At 36.6% G+C, this 18,048-nt stretch overlaps 1 protein-coding gene across 2 annotated transcripts in view; it reads right to left on the bottom strand.

Annotated features, from left to right (window-relative positions):
• The window catches only part of VEGFC (vascular endothelial growth factor C), a 102,277-nt gene that overhangs the window by 9,680 nt on the left and 74,549 nt on the right, over window positions 1–18,048 (bottom strand). For both annotated transcript variants that reach the window (XM_036121885.2, XM_036121886.2), the window contains exon 4: window positions 10,834–10,985. In XM_036121885.2, the coding sequence (XP_035977778.1) occupies window positions 10,834–10,985 (152 nt within the window). The remainder of the gene's footprint in view (window positions 1–10,833; window positions 10,986–18,048) is intronic.

Genomic DNA, 18,048 nt, shown 5'->3' with positions numbered 1-18,048 from the left:
TATCCATCCAGACCCTCTGGCCCAAGAGAGTTGTCAGAAGAGCAGCTAGAAGGACAACACTTTTCTTTCATTATTAGAACCACAGAGCCCTGGGTAAAATACTTCACCGGTTTTATTCCCGAAGACTTTGAATTGTGTTCATCTTGAGTTCTTCATGTATGATCCTTGAATACACTTGACTATCTAATGCAAGGTGTTAGTGAAATCTGGGGAAGGAGGGTTAAGAAGCATATGGGAATTCTTTGTACTTTTTGCTCAATTTTTTTATAAGCTTAAAACTGCTTTAAAAAGGTCTACCAAAAATATTTAGAAAATGACTGACAGATTTGGTCTAATGTAGACATTTCTTAAAAATAATCATCAATGCATTTTAGTTGAACTTGACATTGAGTTGACAAACTCTTTGATCTAATAGTTCCCGCCTCTGGGTAACACTGCACTCACAACCTCAGTGCAGAGGATATACTGATGGAATATTCTCAGCCATAGACCTTTTGCTGTAATGTCTACCAGTCAGTCAGCAAGTCATAGGAATGCTGTGCTTCCAACTGTTATCTTTTAGAAGGCAGAAACCAAACGGTCCAAAGGCACATATACTGGACAGCCCAGTTAGCTTCCTTTTCGAAAAAAATACATTCCAGGGTCTGGAGACTCTTACTTGAGTTCCATGGGTGAATCAATTCATATCAATAGGTGCTCATTTGAAGGTGTTGGACAATATTTAGATAATAATGAGCTTTGTAAAAAAAAATGAACAGAAATGTGAATTAAGATTTCAAAAATAACTGCATATTATCATGAGGGTTTTAAAACTATAATGATGATATTTTCAGGGCAGAACACAGATGCATGTTTTAAAATACTGGAAAAGCAGTTTCTGATCAATTGGCGTAAGACTATGTCCCAGTTTAATTGGCAGATGTGTTACCTCTGCATTTCTGCTCTCATGCAGTTTATTAAGTGTATCATGCTATTCTATCTCTATTTTTGGTGAAGCAAAAATGCATGATCTTGAAATTGAAAGGAAAGAAAAAATTAAAATGAGAAAAAAACCCTCATAGAAATTCATGCTTCCAAGCATTAAGACTGAGGATCTGTTATAGATTAACAAAGACACTGAGCACTCAAGTTCTACTTCAAAGGTTGCCAGGGCTATAAATCTACTGTGTTGCTTGGAGAAGAGATGACTTCTCACACGAATGAAATTTTCCTTAATAAGCCCGAAGAACTCTAACTTCTTAGAAGCAAATATATTTTAGTTGGTGTCTTAGTAAGCAATGTTGACATTTTTGTAAAAGAAATGAAAACCAGTTAACAAATAAAAACAAATGAGCCTTCAGGCTAGGTTTTCCATTTTCTCATCTTTTTTCACCCCTTCTTTTCCTCTCTCACCACACCAGGACTCTCCCCCAAAGACTGATATAACCTCTTTATCAGGTTGAAATCATCCATATTTTCTATTTTTAGTACTTATTAAAAAAAAATTCAAGGTACCCTGGCTCTGCTGAGCATGGTCTCGTCATTCCTGTACCAAAAAACTCCCCGTGCTACTCCAGTACCTCTACAGAAAAGGCGAAACTCTTCTGGCTGGTGCCCAAAGCTTCCAAAGCACAGCTTTAGCATTGCTTTTTTAATTTAATCTCCTCTGGCCTTTACCAATTAACACCCAAGTAAATTATTCTGGTCTATTCATCGTCCCCAGAACGTGCTATTTCCTTTAGGAACCCTATGGGACATTGTCAATGAGAACCAACTGACCAATAAATTTACCCCTGGGTAAAATTCACTTCAGGTCACTTGGCTTTCAAATGTGACATCTCTCTCCTTTGATTTTACTCTCTTCCTAATAGGTAGCATAGTGTCTTCCCTACAGTAGGTATCATAGAATAAGCATGAACATTCATTCATTCATTCATTCATTCATACAATGGAATACCATACAGGTATTTAATGAACAAACCAGGCCTATAGACCTCAAAATGATTACATGTCTAACACACAACATCGAGAGAAAAAATTAATGTCACCATTTTAATATAAATATTTTAAACAAAGCTGTACTATATATTCTTTTGTCATATGTTAATACATCCATATGTGATAAAAATGGAAGAGCATAAATGAGAATACAATTTCCAGGCAGTGGTTACCTCTGGGAACGGAGGATGTAGAATGGTGACTGGGGCTTTGGGTTGTATCTTAAGTGAATATGATAAAATATTTGTTGAATTTCAAGTCAGGGTGGAGGAATATATCGTTTTGTGGTGTTTTTTCTTGTCCTTTAGTATATGTTTGAAGATTTTTTTTTTTTTTAAAGAAGTTAAAAATACAGTAAAGACTGCATCCCCAGAAGAATGGATTGGCTCCAAATTTAGTTTGAATCTCTGGTTTGCTCCTCTCAAGTTGTGTGATGTTGGGGAAAATGACTTAATCCCTCTGATTTGGTTTCTCATATATAATTGAGAATTTCACCTTGAGAATTCACCCTGTTTTTCCCTCTGCCTCTTTCTCAAGGGCGTTGTGCAACGTAGGTTATCAATAAATAAACACGTTATCTCCATTTTATGTCCTTCAGATAATGGAGTCAGTCCTAGTCATTCTTGAGCTTGATCTAATACTTGATCATCTCACCACTTCTTTCCTTGAATTCTTGTTGGTTTTTGCAATCTCCTTTGGATTTTGTAATAAACCATTTTTAGTCTTAATTTTTCTGTTAGTTTCCTGCACATTGTTTCTCCCAGTTTCTTAAATAGTGATAATCCCCACGGTGTCACCTGCTGCTTCTCTTTTTACGGTCTATATTTTCCTTGGTTGGGTTCGTCTCTTCCACTGCTCGACCAGCTTCATGCTGGTAGCTACCAAAGAAGCGTGCCCACCTGAGCACCCTCCCAACTGCAGATCCCACTGCCTACCAAACATTTCACTTTGATTTCTTACAGATACCACAGACACCAATATGCATATCCAAACCAAATTCTCCCTTTCCAATCCAGTCTTCCTGTGAACACGTGTCCGGTCTTTGTATCATCCTTGTGCTTTCATCCTCAACTTTTGCCTCTGTGTTCTCCCACACATACACTTCACAAGTGGTGGGCTTTCTGAAAAATGTCTTTCCACCTCTTTTCTCTCCATCCCCATTTCCACCGCTGTGGGTCCCACCCTTGTTATTTCTGTATCAGATTATTTCAGAAGCTGCTTCAATATTTCCACCTCCTGTTTTGCTCCTCTAACCCACCTACTACACTGCCTTCAGGATGTTCTTTCTATAATATGCAGTGTAAATATCACAGGTCCTACATGTATCTTCTAATGGTTCTTGAGAGACTTGAAGAAAATATCCATTTTTGGCATGGCAGATGCAATTCTGTGTACTTCTGCAGACCCAGGCAGGTCCTCTCCATCTCCTGCTTAATGGTAGGCATGCATCCCGCATACATACATCCTCTGCCACACTAACTCCAGTCCCTTGTTCACGTGTCTGACTCACTTATGGGATTTCTCTACAGGAGCAATCCTGTCTACTGTTCTCCACAGCCTAGCATAATAGCAGTGCCATGTAGACACACAGTAACTGTTTGATGAATGACTCAATAAAGCAGAGCATTGTATTTTATGTACTTACTACACTAGACATACTTGTGTTTGTACTCTGGCACATGAGCTGCTTTAGTTAAGAAATCATATTACCCATTGTTTTAATATCCCACATCTCCTAGGATGATGTGACACACATGTCAGACACAACATAAGTATCTCATGTATGAATGAATACTACTTCTGTCAACTAACAAAATCTAGGGCATCACTTCTTAATCACAAATGACTCCCTCCATAGAAAGAGACCCTCCATGTAAGGGGCCATGGGAATCCATGATGTTCAAGTTGGCAGAAAATATAAGAGGAAATAATTGGAAGGAAAGAGAATAATCTGTGAGAACATCAATAAGAATATTGCTACCTAACCACTTGTAGAGATAATCTCTTCCACCTGTGGAATTTCTGATCTATTTTGGTGCTGCTGGTATTGAGATTTGAAAGGTTTTCTTTTTTCTTTCTTTCTTTTTTTTTTTTGTAAATACTAGAAATTCTATAAGATATTGGGGGAAAACATGGGCTTAAGAGCTAAAAAGACTTGAATTTTTCTTTTTTCTGGCACTCTTCTTAGCTGTTAGGTTTGTATGTGCTAATTAACATTTCCAGTGCTCAATTTTCTCATTTGTAAAATGTCTGTAAAAATAGCAGCCAAAATTCACTGAATGCTCACTGTCACGCATCAGGCACTGTGCTAACGTTGAACAGGGATTACTGATTATAACATTACTGCATCCCTGTGTGTTAGGTCTTGTCTTCATCATTCTCATTATTGCTCTTATTCTATTACAATATTATACAATGCCAGACTAATAGGTAATATAGCACAATGTCATTGAATAGGATGATCATGAGGATGAGGTTATAAATGTTACACTGCATTGTTATTTATAACATTTTGATTTATGTTTTGTTTTGTAGATGAGGAAAATGAGTCACGAAAAGTTTACAGAAGTTAGCGAAACTCCAAGCAGAAAATGAATTTTCTAAGCAGGAAGCCGCATGCAGCATGCACGCCCTTCACCGCTGTGCTCTGTGGCGTGAATCATCAGTGTAGCCACCTGGCGGGGCTAGTAGTATGAGCATGAGGCGATGTGGGCAGACGCTTGTGCAGAGTAATATTTAATGACCTACTACTACGACTAATACAGATATAACATGTCTCTCCTTGACTGGATCAGCCAGGCTCATGCTTGGTCCTCTCTCTCACTACCTTGAAGCATTCCGTGCCCGTTTTAGAGGCTCAACAATTATTTTATGAATCACTCATTTTATGAATGATTCATTTATTTATTGAATTATACTTCTTCATAAATAACGTAAAACAAAATGGTCTGCTACTTAATTAATCTCATAATAATGGGAATATAATGCCATGCACTTCAGAAAGGTATGCCTCGTCTTCATCCTGACAGTGGTTGCTGAGAGTGCAGCGCTGGGGAAGGGCTGGGGCCACTGCTGGGAAATTTCAAACTCCATACAAAGGAGGGCTGGGAGGCTCTCCCCCCTGGGGAATCATGAGAAGCTTAAGAGATTTGACTTAGTTACCATAAAGATTTTAAGCAATCTACCATTTTAAACCTAAATGAATTTCAAAATTATAGTTAGTAAAAGGATCTGTTTCTCTTGGCTTTTCAAAAATCCATTTTTTCTTACAAATAATTTGCATGTGATAAAATGCTCCTATTTTAAATTCACTGTCTTCTCCCCCTAAATTTATGCACCCATGTAACTATTACCACAATCAAAATACAGAACTTTCTTATCACCCCAGACGTTCCCTTTGCCTCTTCCAGTCAATCCCCACCACCTGTATCTTCAGGCAACTACCGAAATGCTTTCTCTCAATCTAGATTCTAATATTTGTCTTTTCTAGAGTTCTTATAAATTGAGTCATATACCATGTGTTTTTTAGTTTAGCTCTGTCACTCAGCTTAATGTTTTGAGATCCATTCATGCTGTGCATATCAACAGTTCATTCTGTTTATATTGCTCTGTAATGTTCCACTATATGGATACACTGCAGTTTGCTTATGCGTTCACCTCTGATGGACATTTGGGTTGTTGATTTATTGGCTAACGAAGCTTATGTGAACATTTGTGGGCAAGTTATTGTGTGGAAATATGTTTTTATTTATCTTGCGTAAATACCTAGGAAGTGATTTATGGATTATATTTGTAAGTGTATATTCAAGATCATAAGAATCTGCCAAAATGTTTTTGCAAAGTGGTTATACCATTTCACATTCCCATCAGTGATATATGAGTGCCACCTCATCCTCTCCAACACTTGCTTTTGCCATTTCTTAATTTTGGCCATTGTGGCGACTGTTCCGGTTAATTTTTAAGAAATGGTTTTATAACATAGCTATATATTCTTTATATATAAATTATCATCATAGAAGTTTTTAATTAAATTGTGGGTCGCAATTCACAATAAGTAGAGACCAACATTCAAAAAAAGAGAAATAGAATAGAAAAAAAAGTGAGGGCATCACGAGTAGTAAGGCGTGCATTCATAATGGGGACAATATCATCTATAAGGGAGTAGAAACTGGGTATTAGGGAGGAGGAATCAAATCTTGCAATGGTTTTTGGCTCTCAAAAACCCAACAAAAGCTTCTGAATCAGTATTTAATTTCTATTGGGCTTTATGGGCTGTCATGTGAGCAGCACTGGCATTGAAGATATCCAAAGTGTATGCAAGGTAAGAGCTTTACCTCAAAAAGTTGAAAATAGAGCTGCCCTATGACCCAGCAATTGCACTACTGGGTATTTACCCCAAAGATACAAATGAAGTGATCCAAAGGGGTACGTGCACCCTGATGTTTATAGCAGCAATATCCACAATAACCAAACTCTGGAAAGAGCCAAGATGTCCATTGACAGATGAATGGATAAAGAAGATGTGGTATATGTATACAATGGAATATTATGCAGCCATCAAAAGGAATGAAATCTTGCCATTTGCAATGACGTGGATGGAACTGGAGGGTGTTATGCTGAGCGAAATAAGTCAATCAGAGAAAGACATGTATCATATGACCTCACTGATATGAGGAATTCTTAATCTCAGGAAACAAACTGAGGGTTGCTGGAGTGGGGGGTGGGGTGGGAGGGATGGGGTGACTGGGTGATAGACACAGGGGAGGGTATGTGCTCTGGTAAGCGCTGTGAATTGTGCAAGACTGTTGAATCTCAGATCTGTACCTCTGAAACAAATAATGCAATATATGTTAAGGAAAAAAAAAAAGAAGAAGATAGCGGGAGGTGAAGAATGAAGGGGGGAAATTGGAGGGGGAGACGAACCATGAGAGACAATGGACTCTGAAAAACAGAGGGTTCTAGAGGGGAGGGGGCAGAGGGTGGGTTAGCCTGGTGATGGGTATTAAAGAGGGCACGTACTGCATGGAGCACTGGGTGTTATACACAAACAATGAATCATGGAACACCACATCAAAAGCTAATGATGTAATGTATGGTGATTAACATAATATAATAAAATTTAAAAAATGTAAAAAAAAAAATTATAGTGAAGAGAGGGCTGTCACTGAGGGAATTTCTCTGGACCCAAGTACTCAATCTCAAAATCATAGAGCGACATTTTTTTTCATGTGTCTGTTAGCCATTTGTATGTCTTCTTTGGAGAAGTGTCTGTTCATGTCTTCTGCCCATAATATAAATAAATAAATAATTAAATAAATAAATAAAATAAAATAAAATATCATAGAGCGATAGGTGCCTGGTGGCTGCTCCTTATACTCAATCTCTGGTGCTTTGGTGAGTGACGTAAGCTTTGGGAATTAAGTAGAAATAGTTTACATTTTATTATTTAATTCTACAGAAGTTATTCAAGCCATAGTATGTCACATGCTGAGAAGAAAGAAGGGGTTACACTATCTAACTGGGAATCTAGCAGCTACAGAAGTTATAAGTTGTTTTCTCATATGAAGCAAAAGTTAAGTTCTCTAAAAAATTTGAAACTATTTAAAAGAAACTATTTAAAAACTTATCTGCCTTTTCTTGGAAAAATAATTGTTCGGAATGTTTTCTTTAAAAAATATGTTTGTATTGTTAGGTATTTATCTCAATTGGTACTTTCCCTATGGGATTTGATATATTACCACTAAATAAGTAAATAAGTTACCTTAAAGGTTTCTCAGCAAAAACTGTAGTTCTAAAATTACGTGCAATGTTAAAAGCTTTTACATTTTTAATTTAACTTTTAACTATAAAATTTTTTTGTCATTTTTAATCCTATGTTGCACTACCTTTTTTATGTGTAAAGCCCAAATACACATATGACACATAAGGAGATATAAATAAGTCTATGGTATTAAAATTTTACGAGGGAGGTGATTAGAGAAAAGGTCTATAAAAGATCCTTGGGGGGTGATAATGAAAAAAGGGTTGGGTAGCCCTACAATAAAGGAAAGTGTTTTAAAATAATACTTTGTTTTATTTTTACAGTTCTATATAACTATAACTACATGTAAAGTTACATAGTTATTTACTTTAAATCTATACACTATATATGCTATATGCATATCATATAAACATAGATATTGCATTTCTTATTGTAGATAGTGGTAAAAAAATAATGAAAAACACAGGTGGGTGAATCAGATATGAATCGTAATGGTAATAATAAATCTGCCCTTTGCAGACTCTCTCTTAGATGCCAGGCTCTGTTCTAACCACCACAAGAGCATTCAGTATTCCATTCATCCCACTTTACATCTTTGTGGTTTTACATATAAGCAAACTGCAGTTCATACCCAACCTTAAAAAGTGACTTAGTGGCCAACTGGAATTCGGGCTCAGACCGCGCTCACTGGAAGGCACAGGCTCTTTTTACTCTTTTTGTCTGTTCTTGCCATTGACAGTATCTTGCCTTTGACAGTATACAGTGTAGTAGTTATAGGGATAAGTAATGGTGAAAATCTGGGCAAACATGCAGTTGCTACAAAACACAGCAGATAAATAAGTTATTTTATATAACAAGCATTGGTTGGTCAGTAGAGTGTATTGTTTAGTCCCCAACTCTGGAGTATGATTACTTGCTTCACCTATAAAATAAGGCTAACCTTGCTACCAACTGCAGAGGTGCTTTGGGGGAGGGTTAGATGAAACAGTGTATGTAAAGGGCCGAAAGCATGGTAACAGCTCAATAATTTTCAAGTGTGATTAGCTGGATTCTGTGGAGGTCATGAACCTACCTGTACCTCAAATGCTCACAACCCAGTTGCACATGCCCATCTACAGACCCCTACAAATTCATGCAAGGAGAAAGCAAATACAGTGATTGCTACGGGCATTCAAGAAGCAGTGATGGCAGTGGTATTTGGACAAGACAAACACAGGACAGAGACCTTTACCTGAATGCTGAGAAGTGGAGGGAGTTTTGAGAAAGCAGAAAAGAAAGGGCATTTATTTTAAGCCAGGGCCAGTAGAGAAAGAAGATATAGAGCAGGAAATGAGCTTGGTGTTCAGGGAATGAGACTTTATGAAGTCCAGACTCAGTGAGAAATGAGAAGCAAAACAAGAAAGGAGGGCTGGTCAAGGGACAAGGAGGTGAGAAATTTGTGCTCAATTCTTTGAGTCGCTGGAAGCCACTGGCAGTTTCTGGTCAGATGAATGAAGTGGTGCCTTGTAAAGCTCACGTGTGACATTATGCAGGAGCTGGAGAGAGATCCAACACAAGGAAACCGGTCTGGACACCACGGCCTGAGACCAGACATACATGCAGAATGGAGTGGACGAGGAAGTCAGTGGTGGAAACGAGATACATGCACAGGTTGGAGCAAATCTCTCCTCCCCACCCCCCACTCCCCGAATCAATAGTGCTGGTGCGTGACATCAGGAAAAAAAGTAATTAATGACAACCGTGTGATTTCAAGGTCTCAAAGAATATGAGAGAAAAGTACTACGAATAATGTAGAAATAAACAGAATAAATCTTTGATGTTTGTACCTATTCTAATATAATTATAAGCACAGCAATATAAGAGATTTGGATGTAATATTTTAAGTCCATTTGAAACATAACTTTGGGAACAGCATGGGGATCATGGCCAAAGCCCTCAGAATGGATGAGTTGCCACAGGAGCTGGGGACACATCTCTCTGACTTTTGTGAGTAAACCTGCACATACAACTTCGGGGGTTTTGGGACCCCAAGCAGCAGACTCAGTGTATGCACAGATGCTGGTAAGGCCTTTGTGTTCCCATATTAAGGACAGACTTCACTCCAATTAGGCTACCCATAGTTTTTTGTGTCTCTGGAAAGATAAGGCCTCTGCCACATTAAGTAAAGCAACCCTGGGGAAAACTATTAGCATTATCACATTTATTGTCAAGTTTTAAATGCAAGGTTTAAATAGTTTTTTTTTTTTTTTTTGGTAATATATATGTTTGCACATCAATTTATTTAAAATTTTGTTACAAATGTCAAAGTTCAGCAAGTTTTATTCACATGCATTGGACATCCTAAAGACCAAAGATCTGCAGCCTCATTTTGGGGCAGAAGGCAGAAAGTTCCTAGATTTTAGATGACAATGCATAATGAGTCATTATAAACTATTCACAGCGTCAACACTTGATGTTCTATGCAGGTCCTTCGGTATGACCAAGTGCAGCATCTGCTGCCATTTACCAGCCTAAAAAAATATGCTGAGAAAGGATTTGAATAGCAAATGTTACTTTGAATATTAATTTGAAATAATAGTAAGAGAAAATTCTTTCAAGTAATTCAGTATTTCAGTATTCAATTCTTGCTGAAATAAAAAAGATGAATAGAGAAAAAATAATCGAGATTGAAGAAAGGCAACTGAATGCTAATGGATGTAAAATAATTTTTAAAAATATTTTTTGTTTTGGACCAAAAATCTTACCGAGGCTTAAACGGTTTTAGCTTTAACATCATTTGTGAGTTTGCACACTTGATTTCATGGATGTTAGATCAGTTAGGCCAAATCACTGATGATATGAAGAGTGGTGGAAAGTGTGTTATCCCATAGAAATACTGGTTTTATATTGTGAACTACTTTGTCTATAAAAAGGGCTTCCCTGTTTCAGTTTAATTTTACTTTCGTGGTGTAGTATCAAATTTGTCTTCTTTTGTATTTGATGCAAAGCATATTATAGCAAATTTCACAAAAATTCTTCCAATAAACTGTGTTTACTTGAAAATAATTTTATATTAGTAGAGGATGAAGAAAAAAATAGATTTAGTTCATACTCACTGTGGTAGTGTTGCTGGCAGGGAACGTCTAATAATGGAGTGAACTTGTCTGTAAACGTCCAGTTTAGACATGCATCGGCAGGAAGTGTGATTGGCAAAACTGATTGTTACTGGTTTGGGGCCTTGAGAGAGAGGCACTGTAATTTCAAACAACTACAAAGAAGGGACAAAAAGAAGAGAAAAATTATATAGATGCTAGAAAGCATTTTTATGGTAAATGTTAGAGTCCAAAAGGAGTGAGATTAACTCTTTATGATTAGGTAGTGCTGCATAATACATGCAGGACGCAAAAGTTTTTTATGATTACATCGTAAAAACTGTTTTGCTTCTAATCAGTATCCTTTATCGAATAACAAAGAGTCTGTTTGCTTATCTCATGTCACTGTTATAAAGCATATTCGAATTTTGATAACCAGCTAATGATTATGGAGCAGAGATGCGACGGACCACTGTGTTCAGGGAAAAAGAATTTTTCCAGAGTTCTAGCTTATTCCAGGGGTTATTAAAAAGTGGCACAGATATAAATATCTTTGTGATATAGGAGTAAAAAGCTATTGGCCACACAACTTAGAAATGTTTGGTTAAGTCCTATTCTATGTAAACTGAATACAAAGACATCAAATACATAGAAGTGAAATCGATTTTCATTCCAAATTATATTTCTACCTCAAAGTAGTTTTACATTTGTCCAAGATATCTTATGAATTTATTATGTTCAAAAGAAGAAGAAACACATTTATCACTTAATAGATAAAGGTTTGTTTCTGTTATTTTGACACAAGTGTTATGAAAGTAATAAGTTTAAAATAAGGTAGGACATTATACACAATTGTGGGCTAGAGTCTCAAAATTTAAAGTCTCATTCTTGTCCATGGGGAACTTTAATTCTCCTCTTCCTTCTCCAAAGTTAATGTTTTAAATTGAATATACAAATAAATTAGTGATTAAGTAAAACTACGTGGATTTAAATTCCTAAGTTTCTTAAAATCTGAATTATCAATAATAATGGTAAAAGTGAAATCCTGGCCATTACCTGCTTATTAAGATCATTTTGTAGTCCTGTAACTGTAGCTAAACCGCTTTGGTGTTATTTGGTGCCTTTTCGGCAATCTGAGCAGCGATAAAGATGATGACAAACTCTAGAGCCTTGTGATTGGGCCCGTCGCTATAATTTCATGCCAACACTTAAAGATCATTGAAAATCTTTGGGGAATTGTATAAGTGGCCAATTTAGTACTACAGGGAGATTCATGGAAATGGATTTTGAAGACTGAAACACAGAGATATCTAAACTATAAACTGCACATTTTCTTCATTTGAAATGTATTCACTATATATTCATTGAAAAATTCAGCTACTTACTCAGCATAGGTGCCTTAGAATGAACAGGGTCACACCCCGATGGGGCATTTTTTAATAGCAATCCCACTTGTAAGTTGTGTGAACTTGGAAAAGTCATTTAATTTATCTAAACTGTGTACTTCCTTAAAAATCAGTGAACTGAGGAAACATCTGACCCATTGTTCACACGACTGTTATAAAAATTACATAAGCTAATTTATATGAATGTGATATGCACAGTGATTGCCATTTAGACGTATTATTTGAATATATTCTCAAGATTCTAGGTATTTTCCAGAATACTGTCCATGCTACATAGATAATCTCAACATATAACCTCAACATATCCCCGTATTATGACTCTGACCAGTTTCTTCCCTAAAAGGACATTGTTTATGCAGTTTGGGAGAAACCTTTTATTAGATGAAATGTCACTGGCAGAAATTCCTTGCACTAGGTAAAACTTGTAAGAGAAAATTCTGCAATGTCTAAATACACTACTTAGGACATTTCTGGACCCTACATTAAGAATCAGTGTAACAGAAGAAACGTAAAGTTAAAAACCAGCGTTTAAAAAGTTGTTTATTTAATTTTCATATGTATAAAATTTATAAATTATTTAAACCCTCTAATAGTAGAAATGGTAGGAAGATGTACAGGTCTGCTCATAAAATCCTAAGAATTTATGTCTAATAGGCAGTTAGATTTGGGTCTAGAGCTTAGGAGAGCCATTTAAAAGCTGACAATGTTAAAGTCATAGTTGAAGTCTTAGACATTGATGAGACTACTTGGTGAGATCACGAATGAAAGGAGGAAACGTCTAATAATAGAAACCTGAGGAACAGGTACACTTAAGGGATGAGAAAAGGCAAGTAGTAAATATGTCTGGGAAGAAGGAAGATATGAAGATGGAGAGCCAGGAGTGGGTTACTGTTAAACCAAGGGAAGCCAAAGGAAGAGAGGAGAGCTTCATAAAGGAGTCTGTGGAAACAGGGTTGATGTCTCGGGGCAATGGAAGTGTAAGGATAGAGTGGAAAAAAAATGGTTACCAAAAGCAGCTCTAGGGGCTCTGGCGGGCTGGGCTACAGGACAGGAGCAGCGGGGTAGGGCGGGGATGGAGAGAAGAGAGGCCTCACGTGACCAGAGGGAAAGCACTCGGATGACTCACGCCAGAGGAGGGATTTTGCTTATAGGATAGGATGCATGTAATCACTGCAGGATCTGGCACTGTCTCAAGTGACAGGAGGAAGAACAGAGCCTGAGAGTGAAGGATAAGGCACTTCTAGAGCTCACAGCTATTGTGGAAGCATGCCTGATGCTCCCCACCCCTACGCCTCACAGCACATTTCCTGCACCTTTCCTCAGGGACTGCTGCATCCCAGATTCCACCCCGGCACATTTTCCTAAGGGCAAAGAGATCGCAGTGAGCATGGACAGCCTTCAGCCAGTGCTGGGGGGTAATGTCCACAATCAGAACCTGCCCGTGAGTACCAAGTGTATACTTAGGAACTGGGGCTTTGAAGAATGTTCTAGCGAGATGAGAACACTTAAATGCACATCAAGAAAGCATCTTCCTGAAAATAAGCCTCGTCCTGTACTTTTAAGGGGTGGAAGAGATTTGTGGTCCGTGAAGACACGGACTAAAGGGATAAACGGACAGGTAAAGAGGCACTAAAAAAAAAAAAAACAAAAAAACCCAAACAAACCACTGTTTAGAGAACTGTTTTTTCCTGTAAGTTGAACATATTCACAAGCATTAAAACTACAGTACAGGGGAGCCTGGGTGGCTCATTTGGTTAAGTGTCTGCCTTTGACTCAGGTCATAATCCTGGGGTCCTGGGATGGAGCCCCGTGTAGGGCTCCCGGATCAGCAGGGAGTCTGCTTCTCCCTCTCTCTCTGTGCCCCACCCCCTGCTTGTGCTCTCTGTCTGTCTCACATAAATAAAATCTTAAAAAAAAAACTACAGTACAATGTGAGAGAAAAATTTACTTATAGTATAGTTAAATAAATAAAAACCCCAAATTTTAAATACTGATGTTTTATTTCTCTTGTTTGAATCTAGGTAAACAACTGACCAGCTGAATTCAGTTAATTTGATCAAAAGGAATAAATATTCTGAAAATTTAAAGTGAAAAAAAAAAATCAACCCAAGACTTTCCTTCTCTTGAAACACATCTTCCACCTCAAATTCTTACCTGAATTTTCTATCTAGTTTCTTTAATTCTCTACTTGACTGTATCAGTGTGGACAAAATTCAAGGGTCCAGAGAAAGATGCCTTGACCAATATTAAAAGTAGAAAGGTTCTTGATAATTAACTTTTCTTCCTCTATCAACGTCAGAAAGATGAGGAGAGCGTGCTGTATGTATGTGCATTAAGGCACAATTATACACGTAGTGGCTCTGTCATATATTGAAGGGGACTCTTTAATTTTCCAATTTCTTTCTGCACTGGTCTTAAGTGTGTATATTGATTCACTTTTCTCATTTAAAAGGATTATAAAGTTTCTACTACCTTTTTACTAAGTATGATAAATTTCGTTTTCTTCCTTACAGACCAATTTGTGAATTTTGAATAGCTATATTGAATCCCTAAATATTTGAATAGCTATATTGAATCCCTAAAAATATTCATAGGCTTTTTTCCTAATCAGATAGTATATGCTTAGAAAATGTAAACTTTTTTGAACTAAAAAATATTAATAATTTGAATCACCATATAAACTCATAAGGTACCCTCTGCAAATAAATAAATATAGTTTCCAAATATCCAGCAACTTCCCTCCTTTACTAGAGATAGAAGAATAACCAAGAGCGGAGTCTTAGATATTTGAATCCTGCATCTGCAATTTACTGCTTCTATGACTCAGAAGAATTATCTAATTTCCCTTTGCCTCCATTTTGTTACCTATAAAAGAGTGATAATAATGGTGTGATTTCATAGTGGTGTTCTTTGGATGAGAATTCTCCTTCAAAATTGAGTTGAATCTTTGAGGAATTAAAATGTTTTTGTTTAAAACTTTACCTTTAGTTTTCAGTAACTATTAACTGAGAACCTATAAGATGCATAGTGCTGAGCACCTTGCTAGCTTCTCAAGATAAGTCATCAATCAATTACCCTTGCCACATACAACTCTCTTGGTCCCCCCTTTTCTCTCTCATACATATATGCACACACATATATACATACAGAAGTTACTAGGTTAGAATTTTTGAAATATCAAATAGTTTATCACAAATGCTGTTAGCAAGAACCTGCATTTTAACTCTCATGAAATCTGTGCTTGCCATTATAGAAAGATCTAAACCAACACAGTAAATAACTACAATTTTCTCTCAAAAGAGTCAAGGTCTATCCATGCACATCACTGTTGAAACAATACATAAATTCTTTAAATTTTAATAAAACAAGAATGCCTATATTAGACTGTTTTGTGCCTTAATGTGTGCACAGTATTTTCTATTTTAGATTTAAGCTCATAGAGTGCAAAGTTTATGTATTATGTTCAGCATTAGCTAATAATTCCATGTATATATGTATACTCAGTCAATACTAACTGAGGATGATGACATTTATACTTTGATATTTTGAGCATGATGATTTTCCTAAGACATTTTTATGCTATAAAGTGAACTGTTCTTGAACAGTACATAATAGCTTGTACCTAATTTAGGATCTAAGTAGTAATAACATTCATAATGGAGACTGATGATATACTCTCTGCATATGCCTGTGAGAGGAGTTGCTGGTTTTGAAGATCAAAAAGTTTATATTAAGATGGGATTTTAAACAAGCCTGGAAATTGGAAAAAAAAAAAATCCGTGTGTTCTGTAAAACTTCAATAAACAGGAGGAAACATCAAACATTTCCAAATGAGAGGTTCCCAGTTGTTATCTACTGGAATTCCTTAATAAGAATATCTAAGAGTCGATTCTCACCAATAAGAATGGACTTCAAGTAAAGCCACGTTTTGAAACAACAGATTGTTTACACCAGCATAGCAACAGTTACAAAGCAACAAGTCTTATTTCTACTTATCTTGCAGGCTATTCAAGAAAAAGGTGTAGAACTTCCTTACTGACGAGATCCTGGATTACAGTTTAGTATTACATTCGAAAGGGATGTTTGTGCGGGAACAAATATCAAACCAAAAAAAAAAAAAAAAGCCTCCCTTTATGACATCTTTTTTTTATACCCCAAAACATAACCAGTTTCTCTTTCTACCGTATCTCATTGTTATCTTTAATTTAAATATTCAAGCCTTGAGTCCATTAAGTATAGAAACAAGTTGTAGCTCCTGGAGAGTATGGTTAATAATTGTAAACTGGAAGAGAGAAACTACATGGCATTTAAAGAAATAATCCCTAAAAATGGGAAAAGGTGAAAATTAAGGGTCCACTGTGCTTGCTTTTCAAGTGAGCCTACCAACCACAGGGCCTGCTCTCAATGACCTGCAGAATTGAAAGTAGGTCTGGGAAGAACACAGGAGAGCAGATGCTAACGGATTTACATTTGTACTGAATTAATTTTCATGTACTGTTATACATAAAATGCAGATACAATGCTGCAATTAAAAGCCCCAATTCAGGAGTTTTAGAAATACTGAATAAAATTTGTGCACAGGATCAATACCTGGAGAAGTTGGGAAAAAGGGGTATTTTTAACAGATGCATTATTTTTTTTTTTCTTAAGGCAAATGTTACTCTTAAACTTCTGATAACTGGTATTGGTATAGAGCTTTTTCCCCACATCTGGATAAAACCTGATTTCCAACAACTGTGCTTGCCAGATATTAATTAGCTAAAGATTCCAAACAAATCACATTCCACTTGTTGAATACATATGAATGTAATCTTTCAGACCCCTGCAGTGCAAAATAATACCTCTAAGTTGCATTCCATAGTTGCACATTTTACTTAGATTTAAATACATTTTGCTAAAAAGAAAATTTTGTGAAGCACTCAGCTCAACTCAGATATAATCTGGGATGATTTTGCTAATATATATGCTTATACTATTTCTTTATAAAATAATAAAAAATAGAATAGCTTGTTTTTTTTAGAATGGCAACACAGAATTTTAAATACTGCTGTGCATGTCCATCAGAAGGAGCTAGAAGAGACCCAGCTCTCACACTGAGCTGGCTCCTTCCATGGGCACTCATGAACTCAGCAAAGAGGCTGTGGTTTCTTCAGCTCCAACCCCAAGATTTCCAAGGAAGCCCCATGGGTTTGGTAGTTTTTCTTTCTCATTGCTATCTTCAGAAAAACTATGTAAGGTAAATACTAACATTTAAATAACTTTTTAATCCAAATGTTTGGCTCAGAAGCAGATGGCTTTCTTCTGCTTTTACTCGAGTCATCAAATAATTTATCTTCTGCAATATTCACTTTCTCCTTTTTGGTTATATCTCTTAAATATACAACTTCTCGTAAGAAAATATACTGAAAAGCATGTGTTTATGAAAGAGGTCAAAAAAGACACCCAATCTACTTCTCAGACGCAGATAGCTGGGAGAACTTTGAAGCAGTTGTGACCTATTAGTTCACTTTGGAATGCTTAGTGCATATGGTTTCACTTTTCAACTAATGGCTGGCTTCCTCACACATTCTGCTAACCGGCCCTTCATTGAGCCCCATAAAAAAAATTCTAGGAAGTTTTTATAAAAAACTTGGGTTTTAAATCACTTAAGGTACATTGTCCTTAAAATTTATATGATTCTAGTTGGTGACTTTTGTTGCTAAAGGATGTGTCTGGAACTCCTTTAACAAGACAAAGACTCTTTTTTTCCCCCTTCAGAAAATACAGCAGTAAGAAACTTCCTTTTATGTTTGAAAGAGATCCTCACATGCTCCCATTTACAGTACATTGAAAA

This window comes from Halichoerus grypus, chromosome 3, assembly GCF_964656455.1.
Source record: "Halichoerus grypus chromosome 3, mHalGry1.hap1.1, whole genome shotgun sequence".
In the NCBI taxonomy this organism is placed as follows: domain Eukaryota; kingdom Metazoa; phylum Chordata; class Mammalia; order Carnivora; family Phocidae; genus Halichoerus; species Halichoerus grypus.
The sequence above is the reverse complement of the archived record's forward strand: the minus strand, read 5'-3'. Positions and strand labels throughout refer to the sequence as shown.